This window comes from Macrotis lagotis, chromosome 3 (assembly GCF_037893015.1).
Source record: "Macrotis lagotis isolate mMagLag1 chromosome 3, bilby.v1.9.chrom.fasta, whole genome shotgun sequence".
Lineage (NCBI taxonomy): Eukaryota > Metazoa > Chordata > Mammalia > Peramelemorphia > Peramelidae > Macrotis > Macrotis lagotis.
The window spans coordinates 284,342,349-284,369,072 of record NC_133660.1 but is presented as its reverse complement, the minus strand read 5'-3'; the positions used below and the strand labels follow the sequence as shown (position 1 = coordinate 284,369,072).

At 47.4% G+C, this 26,724-nt stretch overlaps 1 protein-coding gene across 2 annotated transcripts; it reads left to right on the top strand.

Annotated features, from left to right (window-relative positions):
* The first annotated feature begins 1,059 nt into the window (after positions 1-1,059).
* On the top strand, positions 1,060-24,919 carry CCDC88B (coiled-coil domain containing 88B). 2 transcript variants are annotated; one of them, XM_074231160.1, is made up of 27 exons: positions 1,060-1,159; positions 1,367-1,506; positions 1,696-1,807; positions 2,028-2,097; positions 2,181-2,239; positions 2,452-2,535; positions 3,303-3,446; positions 3,790-3,935; positions 4,211-4,292; positions 4,552-4,710; positions 5,382-5,528; positions 5,671-5,779; positions 6,770-6,906; positions 7,050-8,252; positions 10,092-10,219; positions 10,672-10,783; positions 12,880-13,011; positions 13,091-13,231; positions 16,715-16,971; positions 17,673-17,816; positions 18,009-18,195; positions 18,286-18,431; positions 18,950-19,048; positions 19,232-19,398; positions 23,829-24,023; positions 24,230-24,295; positions 24,441-24,919. In XM_074231160.1, exons 1-27 carry the CDS (start codon positions 1,100-1,102, stop codon positions 24,494-24,496), a joined length of 4,482 nt encoding a protein of 1,493 aa, XP_074087261.1. In that variant the 5' UTR covers positions 1,060-1,099; the 3' UTR covers positions 24,497-24,919. The 2 variants fall into 2 exon arrangements, with proteins under 2 accessions (XP_074087261.1, XP_074087262.1); XM_074231161.1 differs by lacking the exon at positions 1,367-1,506.
* The last annotated feature ends 1,805 nt before the right edge of the window (positions 24,920-26,724 follow it).

Sequence of the window (26,724 nt, the reverse complement as noted above, 5' to 3'; positions counted from 1 at the left end):
TTATGTTGCAAAAGAAACCACAGCCAAAAACAAAAAAAAAAAACCCAAACCCAAGAAAAATAAAGCTTAAAAAAAGTCTGCTTCAGTCTGCTTTCAGACCCCATCAGTTCGTCTTTCATCCTCAGTCCTTCAGAATTGTTTCGGCTCATTGTATTACTGAGAATAGCAGAGTCCTTCACAGTCCATCATCATTACTGTTACTGTGTACAGTGTTCTCCTGGTTCTTCTCATTTCAGTTTGCGTCAGTTTGTATAAACATTCCCACGTTTTTCAGAGAGCACCCTCCCCATGCATCATTTTCTAAAGCCCAGTATTCTTTCATCACAATCAAATACCACTTGCTCAGTCATTCCCCAGCTGATGGGCTTCCCCTCCATTTTCAATTCTTTGCCATTACCAAAAAGAACTGCTGTAAATGTTTTTGTTCAGATAGGTCCTTTTCCTTTCCTTTCCTTAAAAAAAAAATCTCTGTGGATATGTCACTTAAAGTTTGTTGACTGAATTTTGAAAGTCCTAGATTGGACAGAGGCCCTGGGTTCAAATACTTTCTCTGTCACATGTTATTTGTGACCTTGGGCATGTGACTCTCCCTTCCAAGCCTCAGTTTCCTCATCTGTAAAATGAGGGTTTGGACTCAGAGCCGGCTAAGGCTCCCTTCAGGTCTGTAACTGGTGAACAGTCGGCATTTGCGGTGGGGTGGAGGAAGAGGCTGGGGTGTACTGTCCCTGTCTGGGGCATAATGCCCAAGGTCTCTCAGCCAGTTTGCTGACTGGTTCTCTGGGATGTCTTCACTTTTTTGAGGTGAGGACGGGGAGGGTATACACCATTGATATGTGAGCAATTAGGGGAGATTGTTGTAGTATGAGGGAAGAGTCTAGGAGAGGAGTATACATGGAAAGCTCAGGGGGTGCCTCATAGATCAAGTAACCCCTGAAACCTAGGCTGTGGCCGTGGATGAGTGGCCTGCCCTGGTCCCACCACCGGAAGAAGGAAGCCGCCTTGCCATAATCTGGGTGTCCCCCCCCCCCCGGGGACTTCCTCTTCCTCCTCAGGGGCAGGTGTAGCTGTGGCAGGACCCGGAACGTCTGGGACCCCAGGAATGGCTGGGGGTGTGGGGCCCAGGCTCAGAGACTTCCTGAATGGGAGCCTGGCCACCTGGGTGAGGCAGAGGGGAAGGGAGAGGACTAAGTGGGGGGAGACGGGAGGTAGAAGGGAGGTGCAGAGGTGGGGGAGGAAGGTCCTAGGGAGGTGAGGACTGGAGCCAGGGTCGGGGCAGCAGGAGGGAGGGGGATTCAGGCAGCTCACTGTAGGGACGGTGAAGGAGGGTCCAGCTCACAGAGGCCTTGCCCAATCTTCCCCCCCTCAGGTGCAGGGTCTGTCAGGACTTATTGGGGAGGGACAAGAGGAGGAAGATGGGGAAGAGGAAGAAGAGGAGCCCCTGAGTCCTGAGGATCGGTTCCTGAGACTCAGTGATGGGGCTCTGTTGCACCGGGTCATGGGCCTAATGTAAGAAGGGATGCAGGGGAAGGCAGCCCCGACTTGGGAGCTGATGTTGGATGTCTTTGAGGAGATCTGGAGGAGATGGGATGGAAAAAGTCAGTGGTGATGGCAGGAGGTGTGTGGGTGGGTGGGGCAGGAAATAATCGGTGCCAGCCTGTCTCTGTCTCTGGGTGACATCTACTCCCCTCCCAACAGAGCTCCCAACTCCCGAGGGGGTCTCCGTCCTGGAGCAGTTCAAGGAGGCCCTGGGGTTCGTCGGGTGAGAGGTTTGAGTCACCTGCAAACTCGACTGAGGGACTTCTACCAGGTGAGAGCTGGGGCTGGGCACCGGGGTGGGGGGCAGGCAGGAAAAGTGGTCCCTACTAGGGGTGTGTGGCAGCCTCCTGGAGTCCAGCAATCCAAGCCTAGCTGTGTGACCTCAGTCTAATCCTAGCCCTCTCTGGGCTCTGCCTCCCCAGTGGTTTCCCCAGGAGTATCTTTGATCCCCTCCCACTCCAAATTCACCTCTTAGCCCTCTCTCCCATCAGGAAGAGCTGCAGCTGTTGATTCTGATGCCACCCCCAGACCTCCAGATGCTGGGCTTTGAGCCCCTCTCAGGTACCCAGGGCCCCACTCCTGCCCCCTTCCCCCAGTGGCATCTTCCCCATCCTCCCTGTGGGCTTACTATTGTTTACATGCAGAGGAGGCCATAGAGGAGCTGGAGGGAACCCTAAAGTTGATGCTTGGAGCCTCTGTGCAGGTGAGAGACAGCGGGCTGGGGGACGATTGGTGTTCAGGGGAAGGGCAAAGTGGATAATCAGGGGGGAAGGACTAGATGGGGGAGCCCCTGGGGCCCAAGTGAAGGACTGGGGATGGGCGTGATTGATGGGGAAGCTTGGGGGCCCCAGTAGAAGAGGTAGAAGATAGGGGATCCCCTTCCCCCACATAACTCCCCCTTTTCCTCCTCCACAGTGTGAGCATAGGGAACTCTTTATCCGGCACATCCAGGGACTCAGTCTTGGGGTACAGAGTGAGCTGGCAGCAGTCATCCAGGAGGTAGGACCCCATCTAGCCTTGTTCTTCCCCTCTTCTTCCCTCCCCCCACCATCCAGGATCAGAAGGTCCCAGATGAGTGGGAACTCAAGTCATCTTTTCTGCCCCTTATTTTCTAGATGGGGATACTGAGTCTCTGATCAAGAAGGGTGGTGAGCTGGTAGAACCCAGCCTGAAACTCAGCACCCCACTATCTCCCAAATGAACCCTTCCTAAGAGCCTTCTTGGAACCAAACCTCACAAAATGAGGGGTTGCCTCTGAGGAGCTTCCATTCTCTTGGGTGGGTGGTGGGGCGGCCTACAGAAAGTTCACAGCTGAGTCAGGACAAGGCAGTAAAGGTAGAATGGGGCTGTGAGAAGAGAGCAGGGCTCAGGGGCTAGGTTGCTAATGATTCGTGTGGCCTTGGGTCTGTCCTGGCTTCTATAGGCCTCAGTCTTGGCATCTGTAAAATGGGAGGCTGGATTTAATAACCCCTTCTCCCTCCCAAATGGATGGTTCTAAATCATTTCTGCAGCTATAAATGAGAGGTTGGCCTCTGAGCCCCTGACCAGCCTTAGGACAGAAGAGACGGAGAAGAATCTCAGCTGGAGAAGCAGGGAGGAAGAGGGGGGCATCCAGCTGGGCCCTGAAGGAAAAGCCAGATTTCCAGGGGGCCTGTGGCAGAGCAGTGGGATGCCCAGTCTGGGGACTGCATCCCCAGATGCCAAGGTTGAAGTCCTTGGGCCCCCTCTGCAGGTCATCCCCAAACTGGCTCTCCTTCCATCCCCAGGTGAGTCAGCCAGGTACAGGCATGGTGCTGGGCCTGGCAGGGCCTGAGCCAGGAGAGCTGGCCAGCTCAGAGTTGGAGTTGCTTCTGCGCAGCTACACAGAGGCCTTAGTGAAACTGGCCAGGGAGCGCGACCGGGCAACTCAGGTACAATCCATGGTCCAGGCTGGCCTGGCCGGTGGGCAGGGGTAGGCCAAATGGAGGGGTGCTGGCTGTTGGGGTGGGGGGAAGGAGGGGGCCGGGACTGAAAGCAAATGGTCCTAATGATGGCTGTCGTCTTTTTTGGGGGGTATCTTGTCTCAGGGGATGCCCCAAGGACCCAATTTGAGGTCAGAGTGTAGAGGGAGCTGGAGGTAGAGGCTAGGATCCTAGGACCTAGGAGCATGGGGGTCTCTGGGGCAGTGTGTAGGTAGTGGGTATGGTAGGGACAAATAAGGCCTCGTGCCTCCTCCTGACCCTCTGAGGCACCCACTGCCCCCCCCCCCCCCAGCGTCTGGCAGAAATGCTGCAGGATCAAGACGAGCTCTCCCTCCAGCCAGAACCCCCCCAGAGGCCCTCTCAAGAGGGACCACACCACCACCTCACTCTGCAGCTGGCAGATGTCAAGGCCCAGCTCAGGAGGCTGAGGCAGGAGCTGTGAGTGAGGCCGCTCTGGGGAGCAGCTGGGGGGATGGGGCAGGAGGGAGGGGTGGGGCCAGAGCTGGGGATGGGGTCAGCGGGAGGCACTGGTGGAGGGGGTGGGTTTGGATGGAGGAGAAGGGTCAGAGCTGGGGGGGATGGGGCAGGAGGGAGGGGAAGGGCCAGAGCTGGGGATATGGGCAGAGTTAGAGATGGGGCCTGGGTGTGATTTCTTAGAGGTCTCCCATGACCACAATGACCCCTCCCCCCCTCCTCTGATCCTCTTTTTCCAGGGAAGAAAAGGCTGAGGAGCTGTTGGACACCCAGGGTGAGGTGCAGGGGCTGGAGGCTGAGATCAGGAGGCTGCGGCAGGAGGTGGGGTCCCCCTGCTGCTTCTTCTCGGAGGCATCCTCTTCCCTGGGTGTCCCTGAATGCTTTCTCCTCCCGTCCTCCTCCTCCGACCACTCTATCTTAGACCCCAGGCTTGGCAGACCCCAGTGTTGGACTTCTGGCCTCCCCCTGGGCTCTGGCCTCCTCTTTACCCACACCCTATGCCCTCCGTGCTGTCCTCAGTCCTGAAGGAACCTGCCTCTCTGCTCTCTATTCCATTCCCAGTCTCCTCTTTGCTGTGCAGGCCCAGGTGCTGTCGGGCCAGGCCAAGAGAGCCACCCTGTACCGGGAGGAGGCAGAGATGCTTCGTGAACGAGCAGGTCGCCTGCCCCGGCTGCAGGAGGAGCTGCGCAGGTGCAGGGAGAGGCTTCATGTGGCAGAGGCTTACAAGGGCCAGCTGGAGGTGAGGGAGGCGAGGGTGGGAAGCCTTGGGGAAGGGGTCAGGGCATTAAGTGAGGTCCAGGGGGGCAGATCATACATAGAGAGGTAGAAGGATCCTTACAGTTCATGAAGTCCTTCACTTGACAGATGGGGAAACTGAGGCCCAGAGAAGTTATCTGCCCAGGGTCACAAGGCTAATAAGTACTAAACTGGCAAATGAGGTCTTCTGACTGCAAAGATCAGACTTCATCTTTCTCAGGTATAGGATTCTGGCAGAAAGGCCTGATGGGTAGTATCAAATTCATGGGTTCAAGTTGTGACTTGTATACTAAGTATGTGAGAGACTGCAGAAGTCCCCTCTGGGCACAGATGGGGGTGATAAATAGAACTTGTCTGGCAGTTTGTTGTGAGAACCAAACCATATCATGTATGCAAAGGCCTCTGCATGTGTCACATACTAATAGACTGTGATTACTATTAATATCTGTGTGCATGACCTGGGATAGGCTATGTCTGGGAGCAGAAAGAACACATGAGATGAGGTTAGGGGACTGGGTTCTGGTCCTACTGCTAAGGACCTGGGACAAGTCCCACCCTTTCTGGACCTCAGTTTCCTTTTCTGTATAGTCAGGGGTTTTCTAGTAAATAGTCTTCAAGACTAGGCCTGATCCTGATGTGTCCCTGTCTCTCTAGGAGGAACGGGCTCTGTCAGGAGCCCTGGAGGCTGCCCGGGCATTGCTGGAGGGGCAGCTAGAAGCTGCTCGTGAGCGCTGTTCTCGTTTCCATGAGACCCAGAGGGAGAACCTTTTGCTGCGAGCACGGCTTGGGGAGGCCCAAGTGGTGAGGTGACCCCTGATCCCTGGGGACTTTCAAACTGAGAGACTCCTAACTCTGTAACCCACTGGCCCAGATAGACACCCTGGGCTCCTGGGTGCCTTATTTATATGTGGTAAGGATTTCTCTCTCTCTTGGGGATTTCTAGGAGTTGGAATCCACCCGACAACAGCTAGAACAGCTGGTAGAAGAGAATGTGGAACTGGAAGCTGAAGTGAGACGGACCCTGCAGCCAAACCCCAGCTCTCCGGGGGAAGGTGAGAGGGGTCTCTAGAAGGTGGAGGAGCAGGAGGGAACGACTGTTCAGTCCAGTCGGATCTGGAATCCAAGAACCTGGGTTCCGTCTCTGTCTCTACATCTTCCAACCGCAAGCCTTTGACGATTCACTTGCCCTCTCTGGCTTTAGTTTCCAAGGTTGGTAGAGGAGCATCTCCCAGCCAGAGCTGCAACAAGAGTCCTAGCGCCTGGGGCGAGCAGCAAGTCCTGAAATCAGCCATGCAACTTTCCACGTGAAAAAAAATCACACGATGCAATTAGACGATGACAGTGGAGTGGGGGGGGGTCACTTCCTCTGGTGATTCAGGGTTCCCACAGGCCAGATTATGAACAAGACTGGCTTTCATTATAACTAATTATCCTTGCTGGGTAGTGGACTCAGCATGGCCAAGCTCAGTTGTTTCTACACAGTTGTTCATTAACAAGAATCTATTAAGATTACTATATGTATGGTGCACCGGCCCTGGAGTCAGGAGAACCTGAGTTCAAATCCAGCCTTGGACATTTAATGATTACCTAGCTGTGTGGCCTTGGGCAAGTCACTTAACCCCATTGCCTTGCAAAAATAAAAAAAATTCTAATAAACCAAAAAAAAAAAGATTACTATATGTATCAAGAACTGCATTAAAAAGGCAGAAGGATGTGTGTTCAGATTTTGTGTTTACTAAATTTGGGTGCCTTAGAACAGAGCTTGGGCTGCCCTTTCCTAGTTCCAGCTCCACCTATATCTGTCTAAATTAGTGCCCCTGCTTCTCTTGCCTCAGCCAAGTTGGTGAAGAAAGGGAAGCCACTGTGGTCAGAGCCCCAGCTAATCTCAGCTGGGTTTTCAGTTATTGTGACCAATCTTTCTTTCCAGGCCCCAAGTGCTCATGTTTGGATGTGAGAGCGGGCAGTGGTGGGCAGAGGGAGGGAGATGCCTCTGATAAGTGGGGTTCTGGATCTCTGACATCAACCCCTTTTCCCTCCTTTAGTGCCTCAGCCTTGCTGGGCCCCCTCATTGCAAGATGAAGTGAGAGAAGTAGAGGTGGGGCTTCTCCGGAGCTTGGAGCAGGAGAATCGACTGCTGCGAGGCCAGATTCAGGAGCTCAAGGCAGGGAGTTGGAGCCAGGTACGCCTGTGGCTTTCAACCTTCCCACACCTCATCTGTACTTGGTCTGCTTCTGAAAGCCCTTTGGTCACTGAACCCTCTCCCTCCCTCCCCTTTCTCTCTGATGTCTTGTCTACCTCTAAGGGTTTTTTTTTCCCCTCCAGCCTCCCTTGACTGAGGAGGAAGATGAAGACTCAGTGATTCCCAAGCTGGAGAAACCCAATCAGGTTTTGGAGACTTCAGGGTTCCAAAATAGTCCAAAATTGAAGGTTGAGCCAGACTCAGATTCCCCTGGTGATGGGCAAGGAAAATCTCTCCCCATCTCAGAAGGGTCTGAGAGGACCTCAGACTCTCCAGAGGACCATCCAAATGCCTCTGGGCAAACAAAGAAACCAATTCAATCTCAGCACCTGAACGCTTTGACCTTGACTATGCAACAGTCAGGAGGGATGGTTGTCCAAGAAGAGCTCCAAGAGAAGAGACTAGAAGGGCAAATTTCCCTGCAAGGGGAAATGAAGCCTGAGGTTGGGGACTTCAAAAGGAAAGCTTTTAATATTGAGCATAAACCTTTGGACCTGAAGCATGAAGGGCAACCAGGGAGCCAACCTTTCAGTCCAAGGCTAGAGATGGTGGAAGGAGATGAGGAATGTGGAGAAATTGAGACCCAGGTCCCAGAGCAGAGACTAGAATGTGGGGTCCAGGATGAGAAAAAGTCAGTTCAAGAGGGGAAGGTAGGAGAAGCTGGGGACTGGGAAAGGGAAGAGAAAACTCTGAAAGGGGAGATGGAGATTCTGAGGAGGGCTATGGAGGCTTTGGAGAAGGAACGGGAATCTCTGAAGGGAGAAGTGGAGGCTAGGGAGCAGAGACTGAAGATCTTCAAGGGGGAATGTGAGACTCTGAGAGAAGAGCATGAGGCCCAGGGGCAGAGACTGGAGGCTCTGGAAAGGGAGCTAGAAGGTCTTCGGCATGAACGGGAAGCGCTTTGTGGGGAGCTGGAGGCCCAAGGGCGGAGGCTGGAGGCCCGGGCAGAGGAGGCTGCTCGACTTGGGGAGGAGCTGGCTCGAGCTCAGAGGGCAGAGGCTGAGGCACATTCTGAGGCTGAGACTGAAGCTCGCGAACGAGATGGGCTTCGGGAGGCCTTGGAAGCTGCTGGGCGAGAGTTGGAGGCTGCAGGACGAGAGCGAGAGGCTCTGACAGAGGCTCTAGGAGCTGCAGGGAGGGAGAGGAGGCAGTGGGAACGGGAGGGATCCAGGCTGCGGGCCCGGGCAGAAGCTGCTGAGCAGAAGCTGCTGGACCTGGAGAGTGAAGGACGAGCCCTGAGGGATGAGGCTACAAAGGAGCGGCAGGCAATGGAGGTGATGAGAGAGGTAATGGAATCCCCTCAAACCTGTCTCTGGCCTATGACCAGACCAGTTTCCTATCATTTTTGTTCATCTCTTGAGGACTATCAGCTCCACCAGATAGACTAGACTAGCCATCTCTCCTCTCTCCCTCCACTGACCAATGCCATGTGGTATGGACACAAGAACACTGGACCAGATGGAGGAGACCTGGACTATATGGCCAACTCTACCACTGGTGATTTGGGAGGCCTTGGACTGGTCATTTTTCATCAGATCTCTTTTCCCCCAACTTTATAATAGGGGGCTATATGAGTTCATTTTTTTTTTCTTTTTTCCATTTTGGTTTTTGCAAGTCAGTGGGGTTAAGTGACTTGCCAAGATCACAAAACTGAGTATTAAGTGTCTGAGCTTGGATTTGAACTCAGGTCCTCCTGACTCCAGGGCTGGTGCTCTATCCACTGTGCCACCTAGCTGCCCTATGAGTTCATTTTTTTAAAAGATTTTATTGATTTTGAGTTTTACAATTTCCCCCCATTCTTGTTTCCCTCCCCCACCCCCAGAAAGCAATCTGTCAGTCTTTACATTGTTTCCATGTTGTACATTGATCCAAATTGAGTGTGATGAGAGAGAAATCCTATATGAGTTCATTTGTAAGAAAAAAATATTTTCATTCTGAACTTAACATTCTAAACAAAAATATAGTAGGACTATTAGCATAGTAAACAAAAATAGGCATTTCCATATACATGTGCAGGAAACGCCATAGCTCTTCTTATCTACTCTTTCGAAGTATATAATAAATTCAGCCAGTAGCTTTCAAAGCTATCCTTCTAGTCTGTGCTTCCTTCATTTCCCTTTCTTCTCTGCATTTTAAAAAGAGATGCTTCAATGACCTTTATTTCCTCTTTCCTTCCTTACCCTCTCTCCTGTCATCTCCTCTCCTGTCCCCTCCCTGCCCCTCCCCTGCCTTCCTCTTTCCCTCCTCTTCCTCTCCACTGCCCTCCTCTCCTTTCCTCCAACCGACTTTTATATAGCTCTCATTGTTCAGAATTTTCCCTCCAGAGGGAAAATTTGCCTCTCTGCCCTCTCCCTTTTCCTTCTGCCTCTTGGTTCTGATCAGAATAAGTGATAGTGATGGGGAAATAACTTGCCCAGGTTACTCAGTAGCAGAGCCAGGATTTGAATTCAGTTCTCCAGTCCAAGGGGACTCTGGAGTTGCTGCCTTCCTTGGGGTTGCAAGCAGAGTCTAGCTGGCCACTTGATGGGACTGCTAGGAGGGATTTATGTTCAGGTAGCTCCCTGAAATTCTTCTGGGGCATGCCTGAGATTTGCTTACTTGATCTTGTCTGAGCTGGGACTTGAACCTCTGGTTCAGTGCTTTCACCGTGACATGACAGTCACCCTATTCCTCCCTCCTTTAATTGAGTCAACCAGTCAGTAAGCATAGATTAAGTGCTGATATTTTATTTGGGCCACATGGTAGTGGGGTGGATGAGGCAGAGACTGCTGTCTTCATTTACAGGCAGGGAAACTCAGACTCTGAGGGTCATAGCATGTCAGGGCTAGAAGAAACCTTAAATTATCCACTCATAGTTTCTTATTTGAAAAAATGGAGAAACTGAGGCTCTTGGAGGCTCATGATAAAGGTCCTGCAGGGACTATGAGCTAGATGTCCACAGAGATGTCCTGGTTTCCAACCCTTTCTTCCCCTTCACCATCCTTTTGGTCCAAACTTCTCTCCATAGGTCACTGGCCTCTCTTTGGCAGGGTCTCCTTGACCCCTTTCTCTAAACTAAATTGCATGCAATGGTGGTTGGCTGGGCTTCCCTTCCTGCTCCTGACCTCTAACCTTTGGTCACCTAGGAGCTTCAGGAGGCCGTGACCAAGAGTCAGAAGTTGAAGACTCAGCTGGATGAGCTACAGTTGAATCTGGAGCAGGTGACCCAGGATCGGGATGAGCAGCTGAGGGAGCAGGAGAAGCACCAGAAGAGGTGGGCCTGGGCCCAGGAGGAATAAGGAGAATGGTGACAGGTCGGAGAGAGGGGAGGTAGAAAGAAGGAAGATCAGCCTTGGGCTGGTGAGAGGGTGGCCGAGTGAAGGCACATTTCAACATGGCCACAGAACAAACTTCTAACCGTTTGAGTTGTCCCAGCATGGAACAGGCTATCTCAGGAGCTAGAGAATACCTCATTCCTAGAGTTGTTCCTGCAGAGGCTTTATGGCTACTCATTGTGAATTTTTAGAGAGGATTCCTATACAGTTATGGCTTGGTTTCAGTGGCCTTGGAGGTTCCTTGTTGCTGTGAAGCATTGATTTTGGGCCTGGGGCTTCGAACTGGGAGAAGGAAAGCAGAGAGTTTAACCTAAAAAAGCTGGACATGAGGTTTGGAGTTGAGGGTGAGGGGGGATATGTGATATCCTTTCTTCTTCCTATCCTTGGACAGATCATGCCAAGCTTTAGAAAAACGTCTGGAAGAAGAGAGTTGTGTTGCCCTGGCCACCAAGGAGGAGGAAATAGTGGCACTAAAGGCCAGGGTCCAGGACCTGGAGGATCAGGTGAGGAGCCATGACCCTAGTAAAGTCAAGGGAATGGGAGAATCACCTTCCACCCTAAGATCTCCCCATCTCTCCCTTTGATTTTTTTCCTTACCACTTTCTATCCTTTAATTTTCCTAATTTAATTTTAAAAATAAGTTTTATTGATGACTTTTATTTTTACCTCATTGTAATATCCCCCTTTTTTGAATATGGCCTTTTTAGGAAACAATTCAGCAAAAGATAACAGAGAGTGAACTTCTCTGACAATGTATTCAGAATTCAGCCCCTCTAGTTCTTTCTCTCTCTGGAGAGAAAAGTTAGGCTTTGGCATGTTTTCTTAATGATTTTTAAATTACTTCTTTTGAGTGATCTTTTCATTTACATTGTTGCGTCATTGTGTCTAGCATTGTTTGGCTTTGCTTACTTCCCTCTGTATCAGTTCATACAGATCTTCTCCTGTTTCTCAGTATTCCTCATTCATCACTTCATTTTTGTAGACTTAAAGTTTAGGCAGCTAGGTAGCACAGTGGTTAGAGTGCCAGACCTGGAGTCAAGAAGACCTCAGTTCAAATTCAGCCTCAGTCACTAGCTTTGTGACCCTGGGAAAATCACTTCACCCTGTTGGCTTCACTTTTCTCCTCTGTCAAATGAGCTGGAGAGGAAATGTAAACCTCTCTAGGATCTTTGCCAAGAAAACTCCAAATGGGGTCACAGAGAGTTGGACATGACTGAGAACAATTGAAATTGTTTCTTAGAATTCCTTATCTACTCCTTTGTTTTCCTAGACTTAAAGTTCATAGAACCATAGGTTCTAATCCAACCTCTTCATTTGGTAGATAAGGAAACTGGTGGCTCAATTAATTTGTTCTAGGCCAAAGAGGAGGGAAATGTTGAAGTATGATTTGAACTCAGACCCTTTGGTCCCAGAGTCAGTAGATGACCTAATAGGTCACCTAGCCCAAAGTTAAGCTTCAGGCTCAGAGATGAGGGACTCACTTGAGGCCAGTTGGCTTCTAGAAAGTCATGTGCTTGGAGACTTGATTTCTGTTGAACACAAATATGGTCTTCCTCTAACTTCTACCCACTGGATCTACTTGTGTCCTCTGGGGGCCAAGCAGATCAAGGCTCCTCTGGAATTCAGTGGGGTTGCTATAAGGCCCTAGTGGATAATGTGGGCAAAGTGCTTTGCAAACCTTCATGTCCCATGAGAACTATTGTGGTTTGGGGAATCTCATCCTTGATGCTTCTTCCAGATGCCATCAGTCTCTACCTGGCCTGTATGGCCTCATGGAGTGGTTGCCATAGTTTCCAGTGTTGAGTGACATGATTCTTACATGTGTAATCTCCTTTGTAAGACTGATTCTATTCAATAGTTAATTACAATTCTTAAACCAGTCGATTAATTAATCGATTGATAACCATTTAATAATTGTTTTAATAAGTCAGACATTGTGTTAGATGCTGGAACTGGGTCCTGTCTTCAAGGAGTTTACATTTTATTGGGAGAGACAACATGTGCATATCTATTTTTAAATGTTTATATGTAGATTATTCATCTGTGTATGCAGAGACATAGTCTGGTTGAAAGGAGGCCCTTGGACCTGGGGAGGGTGGATGAGGAAAGGTGAGTCTGAGGGGAGCTTTGAAGGGGACTGGCATTCTGGAATGTGAGAGGAGAGAGAGCCCTCCAGGTCTGGGAGACAGGCAGGGCCAAGGTGAGGAGGCTGAGGGGACAGAAGGTCTGTTTGACTTGATTCCAGGACAAGTAAGAGTAATAGATGGTCATTTGGGGCCAGGTTGTGAAGAGTTTTAAATGCCAAACCATATACACCATCAGAAGGGACTTGGCCTGTTCAGATCTGAGCTTTAGGCAGATTCCTTTGGTAACAGAATGGAGGATGGATTGGAGATAAGAGGTCCAGGAGGTAAGGAGGCTCAGTGAGAGGTCATTGAAATAGTCCAGGTAAAAGATAATGGGGTCTGAGCCAAGGTGCAATCTAAAGGGGTGGGGGAAGGGTGGACCTTGAAGCTGGGATCTTGGTCTTTAGAAAGCCTTGGTCTCCCTTCCTAGCTTCTAGTGTTGACCCCATCCTATGGGGCTATTCTCTTTGCAGCTCCAGTGCCAATCTTCTGTGAGACTGAAGGCAGAGGAGCCCCCTGGGTCAGGGGGAGCCAAGGAGGCCCCCCCTGCAGCAGAGGTGATCCAGGAGACCCTGAATGGGCGACTCATCACAGTGGAGCGCAGTGTAAGTTGGGGTCTGGCCATGGTTGTGCTGGGCCAGGGGAGCTTGCTATGACCTGCCCACCCTTCTCTTTCCTGGACAGAATGCAGCCCTGGCAGCTGAGAAGGCAGCTCTTCAGGGGCAGGTGAGGCAGCTGGAGGGCCAGATGGGGACTCTGCAGGAGCGACTTCAGCAGTTACAGCTACAGAATCATCAGGCTCAGGAGCAAAATAGCCAACTCCAGGTGAGTCCCCTCTTCCAGGTCCTCTCTACTCCCCCTAACCCCCAACCCCCTACCAGGAAGGACCCTTCTGCTCTGTGGGCTCAGCTCCCTGGATGACCTTTGGGTGTGCCTCTGGATAAACCTCCATTTCTCCATCTGTAAAATGAGATGACCTCTGGAATCAGCTCTAAGCCTAGGACCCTATGATCTTCTTCAGTCTGCATCCTCTTCCCTTCCCTTTCACCTCCTCCATCTCTCTGTCCTCCTCTTCTCCTCTTCCTACCCTTACTCCTTTCTCTATCAAGGGAGGCACAGAATCTAGGAATGAAGGGGGACAGTTGGTCCCACTGATGTCTGTTCACCAAGACAGCCTCTGGAGACATTTTCCTTCCTTCTTTTAAAAGTTGTTTTTTAATTTTCAAGAACCAAGTCTTTTAAAAATTAATCTGTTCCTCCCCCTTCCATCTATGAAGTAAATTTTCAAAAACTAAAAACCACACACACACACACACACACACACACACAGACACAAATTGCTTGTTAACTACCAAAGAAAATGTGTATCTCCTTCAACATTTGAAGGTTATCACCTTTTTCAGGAGGTGAGAAATGTCATTTTCCTCCACTGGACCTCCTGCTATCCATTGCCTTGCCTAGTTCAGAATATCTTCTATAATGTTGTTGTCATTTATAAAGTGTTCTCTTGGCTGTACTTTCTTCCCTCTGCATCTGCTTATACTACCCAGGAGTTCCTGTAAGTATCTCATCAATATTTTTTTTTCCTGCAGCACAACAGGATTCCATTATATAGTTATACCATAAATTGCTTAGCCATCCCCCAAGAGGAAACCCCCTTGGTTTCCATTTTTTGTTAATCACAAAAGAGCTGCTATAAATATTTTTTTTTTGCACATGTATATTCTTTTCCTCTGACTTTGATTTCTTTGAAGTACAGGTCTAGGAGTGGGTTAGTTGTGTTAAAGGATGCCCTGAGTTTGGTAATTTGTTTTGGACATAGTTCCAAATTGCTTTCCAGAATAACTGGACTAATTAATTCACAGCTTTACCACCAGTCATTGATGTACCTATTTTTCCAAAATCCCTCTCACATTGGTCATTTTCCTCTTTAATTATCTTTGCTCATCTGGTAGTCATGAGATGAACTTCAAATTTAATTTGTATTTCTTTAATTGTTAGTGTTTTAGAGTATGCTTATAACTTGAATTTCTTGCTTTGGAAATTACCTGCCTATATTCTTTGATCATTCATCTATTGGGGAATGGCTTTTAGTGTTATAAATTTGAGTCAGTTCCTTTTATATCTTAGAAATGATTCTTGCAAAGATTTTTTTCCCTGAATACTCCCCCCGCCCCTTCTAATTGTTACTATATTAGAGTTGTTTATGCAAAAATATTTTAAATTTACAAGCATCAACATTGTCCAATTTTTCTAGGGTGATCATCACTATTACTTGTGCAGTCAGGAAGACTTTTCCTTTCCATAGATCCAAGATTTCTTCCTTTTCTTCTTTTTAAGGTTTTTTTGCAAGGCCATGGGGTTAAGTGGCTTGCCCAAGGCCACACAGCTAGGTCATTATTAAGTGTCTGAGACCGGATTTGAACCCAGGTACTCCTGACTCCAGGGCTGGTGCTTTATCCACTGCGCCACCTAGCCCCCTAGCCACCCCTTTCCTTTTCTTCTAAAATGTGACTTTTTGTGTCCAAATTGTATAATCATTTGGAGCTTATCTTGGTGTATGGTGTGAGGTGCTGGTCTAAAACTAATTTCTGCTGTCTAGTTTTCCTAGCAATTTTTGTCCAATACTTTCTTCAGTAACTGAGGTCTTTGAATTTATGAAAGATGATCCTTCTTTATTTACTTGCTTTTGTATCTGGTATACTTGGTCTCTTCTGTGTTTTTTTTAAACTAGTATTCAATCATGTGAATGATTACCCATACTGATATGTTTGAGATACCCTGCTGATAGAATCTTTTCCTTCCCACTTTTTTCATTATTACCCTTGAGATTCTTGACTTTTTGTTCCTCCATATGAATTTGGTTATTTTTTCCTAGCCCTATAACATTTTTTTTTGAGTTTAGCATGGTACTGAATAAATAAATGAATTAGGTGGCATTGTCATTTTTATTATATGGCTCCACCTACTTATGAGCAATTAATACTTCTCCATTTAGGCTTCTTTCTCTTCCTTCCTTTTTCTTCTTGAGATTGATTTTCTCTATCTTGCCCAGACTGGAGATGTAGTGTCCTGATTCCACTGCTGATTGGCACAGAGACTTTGACCTACTCTGATTTCAAATGAGCTGTTTCATCCTTCCTTAGGCAGCCTGGCATCCCCTCCCCCAACAGTGACTCAACCATATTGATGCCAAACTTGAGAAGCTCCTCATTTGTTTTCATCCACTGCAGCTTAGAATCTTGGAGCTCAAATGATCCACTAGCCTCAGTTTCCCCAGGAACAGGGATCATAAATATGTGTCACCATATCTGGTAGTCTGTTTTTATTTCTACAGTTTTTTTTTAATAGTGAGATCCCTCTAGGATCCAAGGGAATCTTGTAATATAGTATTCCAAGCTTTTTATAATTTGTGTATTTATTGTGCATGGAATTTCTCTTCCTAGCTCTTCTTGCTGTGTTTTGTTGGTTGTCTGAGAATGCCGATATTTATATGTGGATTTATGCTATATCCTTCAACTTTGCTGAAGTTATTATCTAAATGAATTTTTGAATGGCTCTCAAAGATTCTTCTAGTACACCAAAATATCACCTGCCACCAAAGTAATCATTTTGTTTCCTCTTTCCCTCGGCTTATTTCCTCAATTTCTTTTCTTGTCTTTTTTTTTTTTTTTTTTTTTTTTTGCTATAGCTAGCATCTAGCACTAGTGGTGAAGATGGGTATCCTTGCTTTCCCCTGATCTGTTTGGAAAGGACTCTCACTTTTCTTCATTACATGTAACATTAGCTCTTGGATTTAGATAATTATTACTTGCTATATTAAGGAAAGGGCCATTTATTTCTATGATTTATACAGGTTTTAATAGAAATGAAAATTGAATTTTGTCAAAATTTAAGCATCTATTGATATAAAATATATTAGGAAGATCATTTCCTTACATCGAACCAACTGCTCCTCAGATAATCACAGCCGGATCCTAGTATATGGGTCTTTCTAGTATATTGTAAATAGACTTCTTGCTGGATTCTTTCTCATTTTTATACTTAAAACACATGGGACACTTGATTGAATCTTTGTTTTTTTTCTCTGTAAAATAAAGAGTTTGGGCCAGATGGTGTGTGAGGCTCCTTTCAGTTTGAGCCCACTCACTTGCTTGTAAATCAATTCACCTCCTGTAGCCTCGGTTTCCCTATCTGTAATCCTAATGATTATAGTACTCTCTTGGATGATCACTCCTAATATTCTTTCTCTTTCTTCCCATTCTTTTCCTCCTTTCTTCTTCCCATTGCTTCCTAACTCATCCTCAGGCAGAGAAAACTGTATTGAAGCTAAAGGGCCAAGAGCTGCAGGAGAGAGTGGGGGCTTTGGACAAGGAGATGCTAGGGGCTCGGCGGGAGCAGGAGGAGGTGAGGGTCCAGCATCAGGCTCTACTAAGGGACCATGAGGCTTTGGGACGACTGCAGCAACGTCAGGAGGTAGAGCTGGAGGGGCTTCTGGGCCGCCACCGGGAGCTGAAGGCCACCCTGAGGGAACTGGAGCTGGCCCACAAAGAGCTTCAGGGCAGGTGAGTTGAGCCCACTGGTCCCTGCCCACCCCTCTGCTCCCCATCTGTCCTGGCACCTGGCTTAGCTTTTGAGTTGAGGGAGGAACCTTAGAGACCATCTAAGAGTCCCCAAGGGAGAAATAAAATCAATCAATTAATCAACAAACATAAATAAAATGCTTCTGATGGGTCAGGCTCTGGGGATTCAGAGAAGGTCAGAGCCAGCCCCTGGCCTTCAGGAGCTTATGTCTTCCTTTTTTTTTTTTTTTGCAAGGCAATAGGATTAAGTGACTTGTCCAAGGTCACACAGCTAGGTAATTATTAAGTGTCTGAAGCCAGATTTGAACTCAGGTCCTCCTGACTCCAGGGCCAGTGCTATATCCATTGTGCTACCTAGCCTCCCCTGGGAGCTTACTTCTAAGAGGGAAGGCTATATAGAGAAGTTGGTCTACAAAAGATAATTCTGCGTAATGGAAAGTAGCTGTAGGCAACTGGCAGAAGGCGGCTTAAGGAAGCCAGGGGATTCTGGGAGGTGGACAGCCCATGCTGGGGCATCATGTGTGAGGAATGGTGGGGAGGCCCATCTCTCTGTCCTGGCGAGTATGTGGAGAATAATGTTTAAGGAATGGGGAAACATAGCAAAGGGCCAGGGTATGAAGAACTCTCAGTAATAAGGAGAGGATGTTGGGTTTGATCCTGTCTCCTGTGTCCTCACCCCACAGGCATGAGCAGCTGCAGGCCCAAAGGGCCCAGGTAGAGGCCCAGGAGGTAGCCCTGCGGGAGGAACGGGAGAGGTTGGCCCAGGACAGGCTGCATCAGAAGGGCCTAGAAGAGGAGCTCCGTCGGCTGCAGAGTGAGCATGAGAGGTATCAAGCCCAGACCAGGCTCCTTCTGCCCCGACTCCACTGTCCTTAGTCTCCCTTCTCCCTCCCTTGCAGAGAGTGGGTCCTGGGCATCCTCATTCCTTGGTGGAGGTTGTTTGAGGGAGGCTGGGACAGAGGCTGCTATTAGGGGAATGAAGGGAAGTGCTCCTTCCCATCTACACCTCTTCCTCACAGGGCCCAGATATCCTTGGCTGATGCCTCCAGGGAGCGAGGGGAGCTCCAGGGTGAACGGGGTGAGTTGAGGGGCCGACTGGCCCGACTGGAACTGGAACGGGCACAGCTGGAGGCCCAGAGCCAGGGCCTCCGGGAGGCCAACCAGAAGCTGGACCTCAGTGTCTGCCGGCTGACCACCCAGTGCCAGGTGGGGCTTGGAGCCTTGGGGAAGTTGGGCCTTGGGTGTGCCCAAGAGGCCACACCCTCACTCATTCTTTCTTTTCTGGGCTGGGGGCAGCTACTGACTGAGCTGAGAGCGGCCCAAGAAGAGGAGAATCGGCAGCTGCTGGCCGAGGTGCAGGCACTGAGCCGGGAGAACAGAGGTCTCATGGAGCGAAGTCTGGAGAGCCGGGACCACCTGCACAGAGAACAGCGGGAATACCTGTGAGGACCCCTCCCCCCCAGGCCTGGGCCATGGCCTCTCCCAAAGCCCTACCTAGATCCCCCTAGGAAGTGGTGGTATATTGGAGAGAACTGTCAGATTGGAGTCAGAAAAGAGCCGGGTTCAAATGCTACCATAGATACTTACTAGCTGCATTTGAGAGGGTCTATCATATCTAACTTTCCTAAAATTCTATTGAAAGTGTTATTGTAGGGCAGCTAGGTGGCACAGTGGATAAAGCACCGGCCCTGGAGTCAGGAGGACCTGGGTTCAAATCCAGTCTCAGACACTTAATAATTACCTAGCTGTGTGGCCTTGGGCAAGCCACTTAACCCCATTTACCTTGCAAAAACCTAAAAAATAAAAAAATAAAAATAAAAAAAGAAAGTGTTATCACCTTCCTGGGCCTCAGTTTCCCCCTTTGCAAATGCAGGACCTGAACTCCTTGCAGCTCTTGGTCTGTGATTCTGCCACCTTTCCTTCCTCTCTGAGTCCCGCCACCATTCTTGTCTCCTCCTAGGGACCAGCTCAATGCTCTAAGACGAGAAAAGCAGAAGTTGGTGGAGAAGATCATGGACCAGTACCGAGTTCTAGAGCCTGGACCCCTGCCCCGGACCAAGTGAGTGCCCTTTGATCCCGATCCCTGACTCTCTTCTGCTTCAAGGGTCTAGTCTGGATTTTCTGGCCCATGATGCCCACAACCTTGGGTACCTTCTCTGCCCCATGTTCTTCTGGTCCCCTCAGACCCCTGGCCAACCTATTCTCTAGATCCCATCTTTGTGTCTCCCCACCCCACCCCAAGGAAAGGCAGCTGGTTGGCAGACAAAGTAAAAAAGCTGATGAGACACAGGAGAGAAGGAGGATTCCAGGGAGGACCCCGGCCTGGGGCTGAAGGAGCTGGCAGCACTGAGAGCTTGGGAGGCCCCCTGGACATGGAGCTGCCTGAAGGCAGGGAAGCCAGTGAAACAGGTGTGTCTGGGATTGTGTTGGGACTGGGAAGGGACATCATTCCATCCTGTCTGTTCCCTTTGCCATCCATCAGTTCACCATTGCCTCCAACTTAGGTATCTTTCACCATAAATCCAGTATCTTGGAATGCTGGGATTCTCATGTTAGGGTCAAAGATTCACAGGACTGCCCACCTATGTCCTGTGACTTCTCCTACCTCCAGTGTAGACTATGGCCCATATGCACCTCATAGGCTTAGAGAGTTGTCTGAAGCTGACTCCAGGTGTCAGAAGCAGGAGGGTAAACAATGCTGATAGTCATTTGCCAATAATTTGGTGCATTACCAACAATCTCCCATTATTGCCACTAATAGTGGTAACATTAGCTGGGAGCTGCTTTGTGCTTTCATTGTGGCAGGGTCTCCCTGGAGCAGTGCAGGACTGTATTTTCTCTGCAGCTTAATGACTTCAGAGATCTGCAGAGGGTACTGGAGGCTTAGGGACTCGTCCAAGGTAACACAGTCACTGTGTTTGAGGAGGGACATGAACCCAGATCTTCTGTTTCCAAGACCAGCCGGTAATCTACTTAACAATAATGACATGAACACAATCCAGAGAAATCCACAGAAGCAAGAGAAAACAGGGGCCAGGGGATCAAAGAAGCCGGTCTTGTTATTCCCTTATAAAAGATAATATACATTTTATTTTTCATCTTCAGTTAATTGATATCCTTTGTTTTTACATCTCCATCATTTCTGAATCTATCCTTCTTCCTCTCCCTCCCCTCCCCAGTGGACCATCCTTGTAACAAAGGTTAAAAAAAGAAGAGAAAAAACCAGTTACTTCATCACAACCAACCAACCCAATACATTAACTGTGTTTGATAGTGTAATTCAGTATTCCATCTACCAAAATGTTCCCCAGCTCTTCTCTGAGACTTACCTGGTATAATGGGACTTTCTATCTTCATGTGGCAAATGAAGTCAGGGGTCTGAATTTTGAATCAAGAAAACCCAGGTTTGAGTCCCATTTTTGAGAGTGACTAGCTGGGTGATTATGACCCCTTTTCCTCATATGTAAGAACTCCCTTGGAGATCTGTTTGGGGATAAGATGAGAGAATGTCTGGAAAGCTCTTTGCAAGCCTTAAAATATTATATAGAGGCTAACTTTTTTTTTTTGGCAAGGCAGTGGGGTCAAATGACTTGCCCAAGGCCACACAGCTAGGCAATTATTAAGTGTCTGAGGCTGGATTTGAACTCAGGTCCTCCTGACTCCAGAGCCAGTGCTCTATCCACTGCGCCACCTAGCCGCCCCAAGGCTAACTTTTAAAAAATGCTTGTGCCCATGAACATATTCAACTTTCCACTCTTCCATATGCACCATTTTATTTTATTTTATTTTTTTAGGGTTTTTTTTTTTTTGGCAAGGCAAATGGGGTTAAGTGGCTTGCCCAAGACCACACAGCAAGGTCATTATTAAATATCTGAGGCCAGATGTGAGCTCAGGTCCTCCTGAGGGGTTGCTCTATCCATTGTGTCACCTAGTCACCCCACATATGCGCCATTTAAAAAAATTTGTTTATTTGAGTTTTTTTTTTTGGCAAGGCAATGGGGTCAAGTGACTTGACCAAGGCCCCACAGCTAGGTAATTAATGAGTGTCGGAGGTTGAATTTGAACTCCTGACTCTAGGGCCAATGCTCTATCCACTGCGCCACCTCCCCTCCACCTTTTTTTTTTTTTAACAGAAAAGGAAGGAAACATGTTCTGATCCAGCTATCTGAAACCAATCTTGGCCATTGTACTTGGTCAGAATCCCCTTGCTTTTCAGTATTGTTTTCATTTGTTATTAGAGTCATTAAGTATATTGCTCTTTTGGTCAGCTTACTTCCCTCTGTATTTCCTCTCTTTTATTGATGTATTTAGAGTTCGAAATTTTCCCTTAAGTAGTGCTTTGGCTGTATCCCACAAATTTTGGTATGTTTAGTCTCATTTTTGTCATTATCTTTAATGAAATTATTGATTCTTTCTATGATTTGTTCTTTGACTCACCTATTCTTTAGGATTAAGTTATTTAATTTCTAATTAATTTTTCATCTTTGCTTCAAAGGGCCTTTATTGAATGTAATTTTATTATATTATGGTCAGAAGAGATGCATTTAATATTTCTGCCTTTATATATATTTTTTGGTGAGTTGTAAGCCTAGATCTTTTGCCTTCTGGAATATTATATTTCAAGCCCTCTGTCTCTCTTTAGTTGTGGCTGCTGAATCTTGGATGATTTTTGCAAGGCAAATGGGGTTAAGTGGCTTGCCCAAGGCCACACAGCTAGGTCATTATTAAGTGTCAGAGGTCGGATTTGAACTCAGGTACTCCTGACTCCAGGGCTGGCGCTCTATCCACTGTGCCACCTAACCACTCCCTCTTTTGGTTTCTTGCAGTAGTTTTCCCTTGCCTTGGGAGTTCTAGATTTTGGCCATACTGAGAGTTTTCATTTTGGGACCTCTATAATAAACTTAGCAGTGAATTCTTTGTTTCTACTTTGGCCTTGGTTCTAAGATATATATACAGTTTTCTCTTATGAATTTCTTTTTGAATTAGGATGTCAAAGCTTTCTTATGGTTATTTTTCATAGCTTTCAGGTAATCCAAGTATTAAATTGTCTTTCCTTGATCTGTTTTTCAGGTCAATTTTTTCCAATGAGACATTTCATATTTTCTTCTGTTTTTATTCCAATTTTTCATCTTCATGTTATTTATTCCTTAATGCCTCATTGGATCATTAGTTTCTATTTGGTGATTCTAATTTTTAAGGAGTTCTTTTTCTTTTCTTTTTTTCAAGGCATTATTTTCTTCAGTGAGATTTTTAAACCTCCTTTTCCAAGCTACTAATTATCTTTTCCTATCTTTTTTTCTTCTCACTCTCATTCGTTTTGTTTTTTTGCAAGGCAATGGGGTTAAGTGATTTGCCCTAGGTGACACAACCAAGTAAGTATCAAATGTCTGAGGCTGGATTTGAACTCAGGTCCTCCTGATTTCAAGACTGATTCTCTATTTACTGCACCATCTAGCTGACCTGCTCATTTGGTTTTTTTAAATTCATTTTTAAGTTTAAAAACAAACCCCCAAACTTCATGCTTTAAATGATCTTGTTGGATTCTTGTTCAAGTTGCATATTTCTTTGAGGCTTTGCTTGTATATGTTTCTAAATCATTCTGTCTTCTGATTTTGTATCTTGTTTCCTTGTCACCAAAATCTGACTGAATTCCTTTTCTGTATGCTCATCCTTCCAATCTGCTTCTTGATTTTGGACCCAGTGTTAGTGCTTTGTCCCTTCGGGGGTAGGGGGGAAGTTGACCTGAACTTCTGTCCTTTTATGTCCTTCTACTGTTTTCACAGCTTGGGCTGGGGGCCTGCAAGCTTTCAAAGTAGTATGATCTAGGGAGAGACCTGTTTTCTGCCCTCCTGGTCTGAGCTCTGCAAGTTTCTGGCCCAGGTTTGGACCTGTTGGCTTGTGTGTGGTTGAGTTTCTGCAGACTGCTGCTGACCTCCTTTGGTCTTGGTTTTCTGCCTTGGTTTATTCCATTACAAGCTTCTGTGCTGGCAAAAGTTTCAACTGCCCTTTCTCTGTTCTTGGGCTCAGAGCTATGGTTCTGGAACTTATTCCTTGCTCAAATCACGATGAGGACTCTTGCTCCCTTGTCACTGGGACCATGACTCTCTGCCCTGGATCTATGATCCAGAATTGGCTGACAGCCTTCAGAGCTTCCAGATGGCACTTGTTTTTTTCAATTAGTGCTAGAAAATCTTTTTAAAAATTATCTTTATTAATTTAACTAATTATTTCCCAATTATGTGTAAAAATGTTATCTAAAAAATATTTGGGTGGAAATCTTTTTCTTCATTAGTGATCTGTTCTTATGGCCTACTTGATCTTCTTTCTTTCCCCCGTGACCTGGAATCATCCTGACTGTTGTTGCCATAGTGGGCTAGTCCCTGTACCCAGTGTCTGCAGACTTCTCTGTCTCCTTAAGCCTCCCTGGTCTGGGAAAAGGACTCCTTGTGACTTAATGACTTTCCTGATTAGAATTTAATCAGTATAGAGGAAAAGAACTGGCCAAGTCAAACAAAAAAAAGCTTTCTTTTCCTCACCATCTTGTTTCTTCCCTCAGTCAGTTCGTATCAATCTTCCCATGCTTCTCTAAATCCAATCTATTTCTTTTTATGTCCCTATAGGCTAATGATACTTTATGATATCCACACAACATAACACATTTTTTTAGCCATTTCTGGCCATTTCAATGGACACTTCCTTTGTTTCTCCTTTTTTATTTGTTTGGTCTTTTGGTTTCTCCCAAAGTGGAGCTGGTGGTGATATTTGTTCTCTCCTTTTGCCTGGCCCTTTCCCTACTCTGTGATTCCGCTCCTTATCAGTCTGCTTTTCTCCTGGTCTAGCTTCTCCAAGGCCCATGCGCAGGGCCCAGAGCTCTCTCTGCCTTCAGGATGAGACCCCATCTGGTGGGCAGCGGAGGAGGCTGAGCTCCAGGCTCCCTGTGGTCCGGGGCTCTGAATCCTTCAGCCCTGGGGATTCCCCCCGTCAGCGCTTTCGTCAGCGTCGCCCTGGACCTTTAGGGACACCTGGAAACAGAGGTGAGATGGTCCCAATACTTCCTCACAGGTATTAGACATTCACTTTCTGGAGAGCATCCAGGTCCTATTTGGGTCTCTTTCCTGACCCCTATCAACCCAACAAGTCCCTCATTCCTCGTCCTTGCCTTTTTGTTTTTTTTTCCCACTCCCATCTCTCTTTCCTATGACTTTTCCTTCTCCCAACCAAATGTTCCTGACCCCTTTAGAATGGGCTGGCTCAGATGACATCTTGGAGGGACCAGAAGCTGCTGCAGACCAAGAGGGTGAAATAGGTCTGTGAACTGAGTAGGGGGGAGTGCCAGAGAGGTAGGGAGGAGAAGGGAGGTTGGACTGGGTAAGAGTATGGATTGGGAGGGGAATCTAGAATAATATGGGGCCTCCCAGCCCTGCCTAGCTCCGTGTCCTTTCCCTCTGCAGGTCCTTTGGAGCATGAACCCCAGAAGGCCCCTCTCACAGCATCCCTCAGCCAGTGATTCCATGATGAGCTCAGGAGCCCATTGACTGGGAGGGAGGGCACTTGGCCACAGGGCTCGTGGTATGCTTGGGGATGGGAAGGGGCCTAGGGCTAGCTTGACCTGAGGCCTGGGCCTTGTCCTGGCACTGCTGGGTCTACCTGCTGGTGTGAGTGCTTCAGGAGGGCAGCCCCTTTTTTTCTGAGCCTAGAAGCATGTGGCCAGGGGATTGGGCCCGGTGATCCCTAAGGCTGTAGTACCTGGCTTGAAGAAGAACAAATGGGCAGAAGAGGCACCTTTGAGGAGAGGGACCCGAGATGAAGATAACTTGGCTTCAGTTTTTTTCCATTCCATGGAATTCAACCCCTATGTATTAAATACTTACCCTAGACAAGGCCCCATTTCTGTTATTTAAACTTTTGCTTTGTCTTTCCCAAGAATAAACCTGTGATTGAATAGGGTGTCTGCTCTCTCTTCAGACAATCTAATAGGATAGAACAGTCCTGTTGGCCCCACAAGAATGTTTCATCTCTTTGGGGATGATTTTAAGAAGGTCCTGGGGAGATAGGAACCAGGACAACTTCATGCCCTTGTCCCTGGCTGTGTGTGTGTGTGTGTGTGTGTGTGTGTGTGTGTGTGTGTGTGTGTGTATGTGTGTGTAGAGAATCTCATTCTAGGGTAGGAGACAGGTATAGGCAGGGGTTTGACCTGACTACTCAGTGCCCTTTCCCTTGGAGATGAACTCGGAGCCTCCCCCTAGTAGGGGAGTAAACTTGACCTGGCAATCTTTAACCTCAAAGCTTTTTCTGGCCTCTGTTCTGAACTGGCAAAGAGTTCCCCAGCAATTCTGAACGGTTCATGGGTGACCCTGGGTTCTCTGAGGCTTTACCAGATGGGCACCAATTTGGCCAGGTTCTAGCTTCCTGGGAAAGGTTCTTGTGGAATTCAAGAAATCAGTGAGGACCTGGAGGCTGGTCACTTGGTGGGGAATGCTTTGACTATGACAATGGGGAGAAGGGGGAAAAATAGAAATGGCCTTTGGTTCTGTGAACCCTTCTGCGGGGATCACAACTCAGTGTCAGAAAAGCAGACAGGACGTGAAAAATCCCAGTCTCTAGACTGGGTGTGACATTACCTCAGTGTCAGCATACTAGGGGTCACTGGGGTGATGTGTGGATCAGAATGTCACAGTGTCATAAGCTTAGAGCTGGGAAGAAGCTCTGATATCATGTATTATAATCTTTTCATTTTACATATGAGGAACAGAGGCACAGAGAAGGTACATAACCTGCCCAGAATACCTAGGTCCTGCTAGGGAAGGTGAATCACATTGATAGTAGCTCAAGCTAGAAGAAAGAAGGAGGGTGGGGCTCAGTGGAAGGAGGACTCCTAGGTATTCATGATGGAGGCCATGGAAGGAGTGGGTAGAGAGTGCTTTAGTCCTGCATGCAAAGGCAATGAGACGTTCGATCATCTCCTAAGGAAGAGCTCAAGATAAGTATTTGTGAGTATTTAGATCAGCATGAAAATAATTGCAGCCTGTGTTGCAGAGAATGAGGAGGAAGAGAAATTTCCTGAAGAACTCACTAGAGACATCCATGATAAGGCAGCATATAGTATGTTACTCCATGAGCTGATGAGGAATAAATCAGAAGGAGAGGGAATGAGATGGGTCAAAGATGGGGAGATTGCATGGATGAAACCTCATGTCTATAGTTGTGAATATATGTTTTCTTTTTTTAAAGATTTTTTATTTTTATTTTTTAAATGAGTATACATTGTTTTTTTTTTTTTAGTTTTTAACAAGGCAATGGGGTTAAGTGACTTGCCCAAGGCCACACAGCTAGGTCATTATTAAGTGTCTGAGGCCGGATTTGAACTCAGGTCATCCTTACTCCAGGGCCTGTGCTCTATCCACTGTGGCACCTAGCTGCCCCCCACCCCGAGTATACATTTTCAAGAAAAGCTTCAGTTAGGGTCTCCACAAGACATGAACTGAGTAATGCTGCAAATATTCTATTTTGACAAGTGGGAAATGACTCATTACCAATGTGGTAGTCAATTCCTGAACACTGTGGTCAAGACCACCGACTTGTTAAATTAGCATAAGGCTGGAGGAAAGAGCAAAAAATGAGACAACAGCTATGGCGGGCAATCGAAAAAAAAAATCGATCCTGACCATTCCAACTGGCTACAGAGAAGAAAAAATGCGCAACAGACAGAAGAAGGGACATAGAGTAGATTATAAT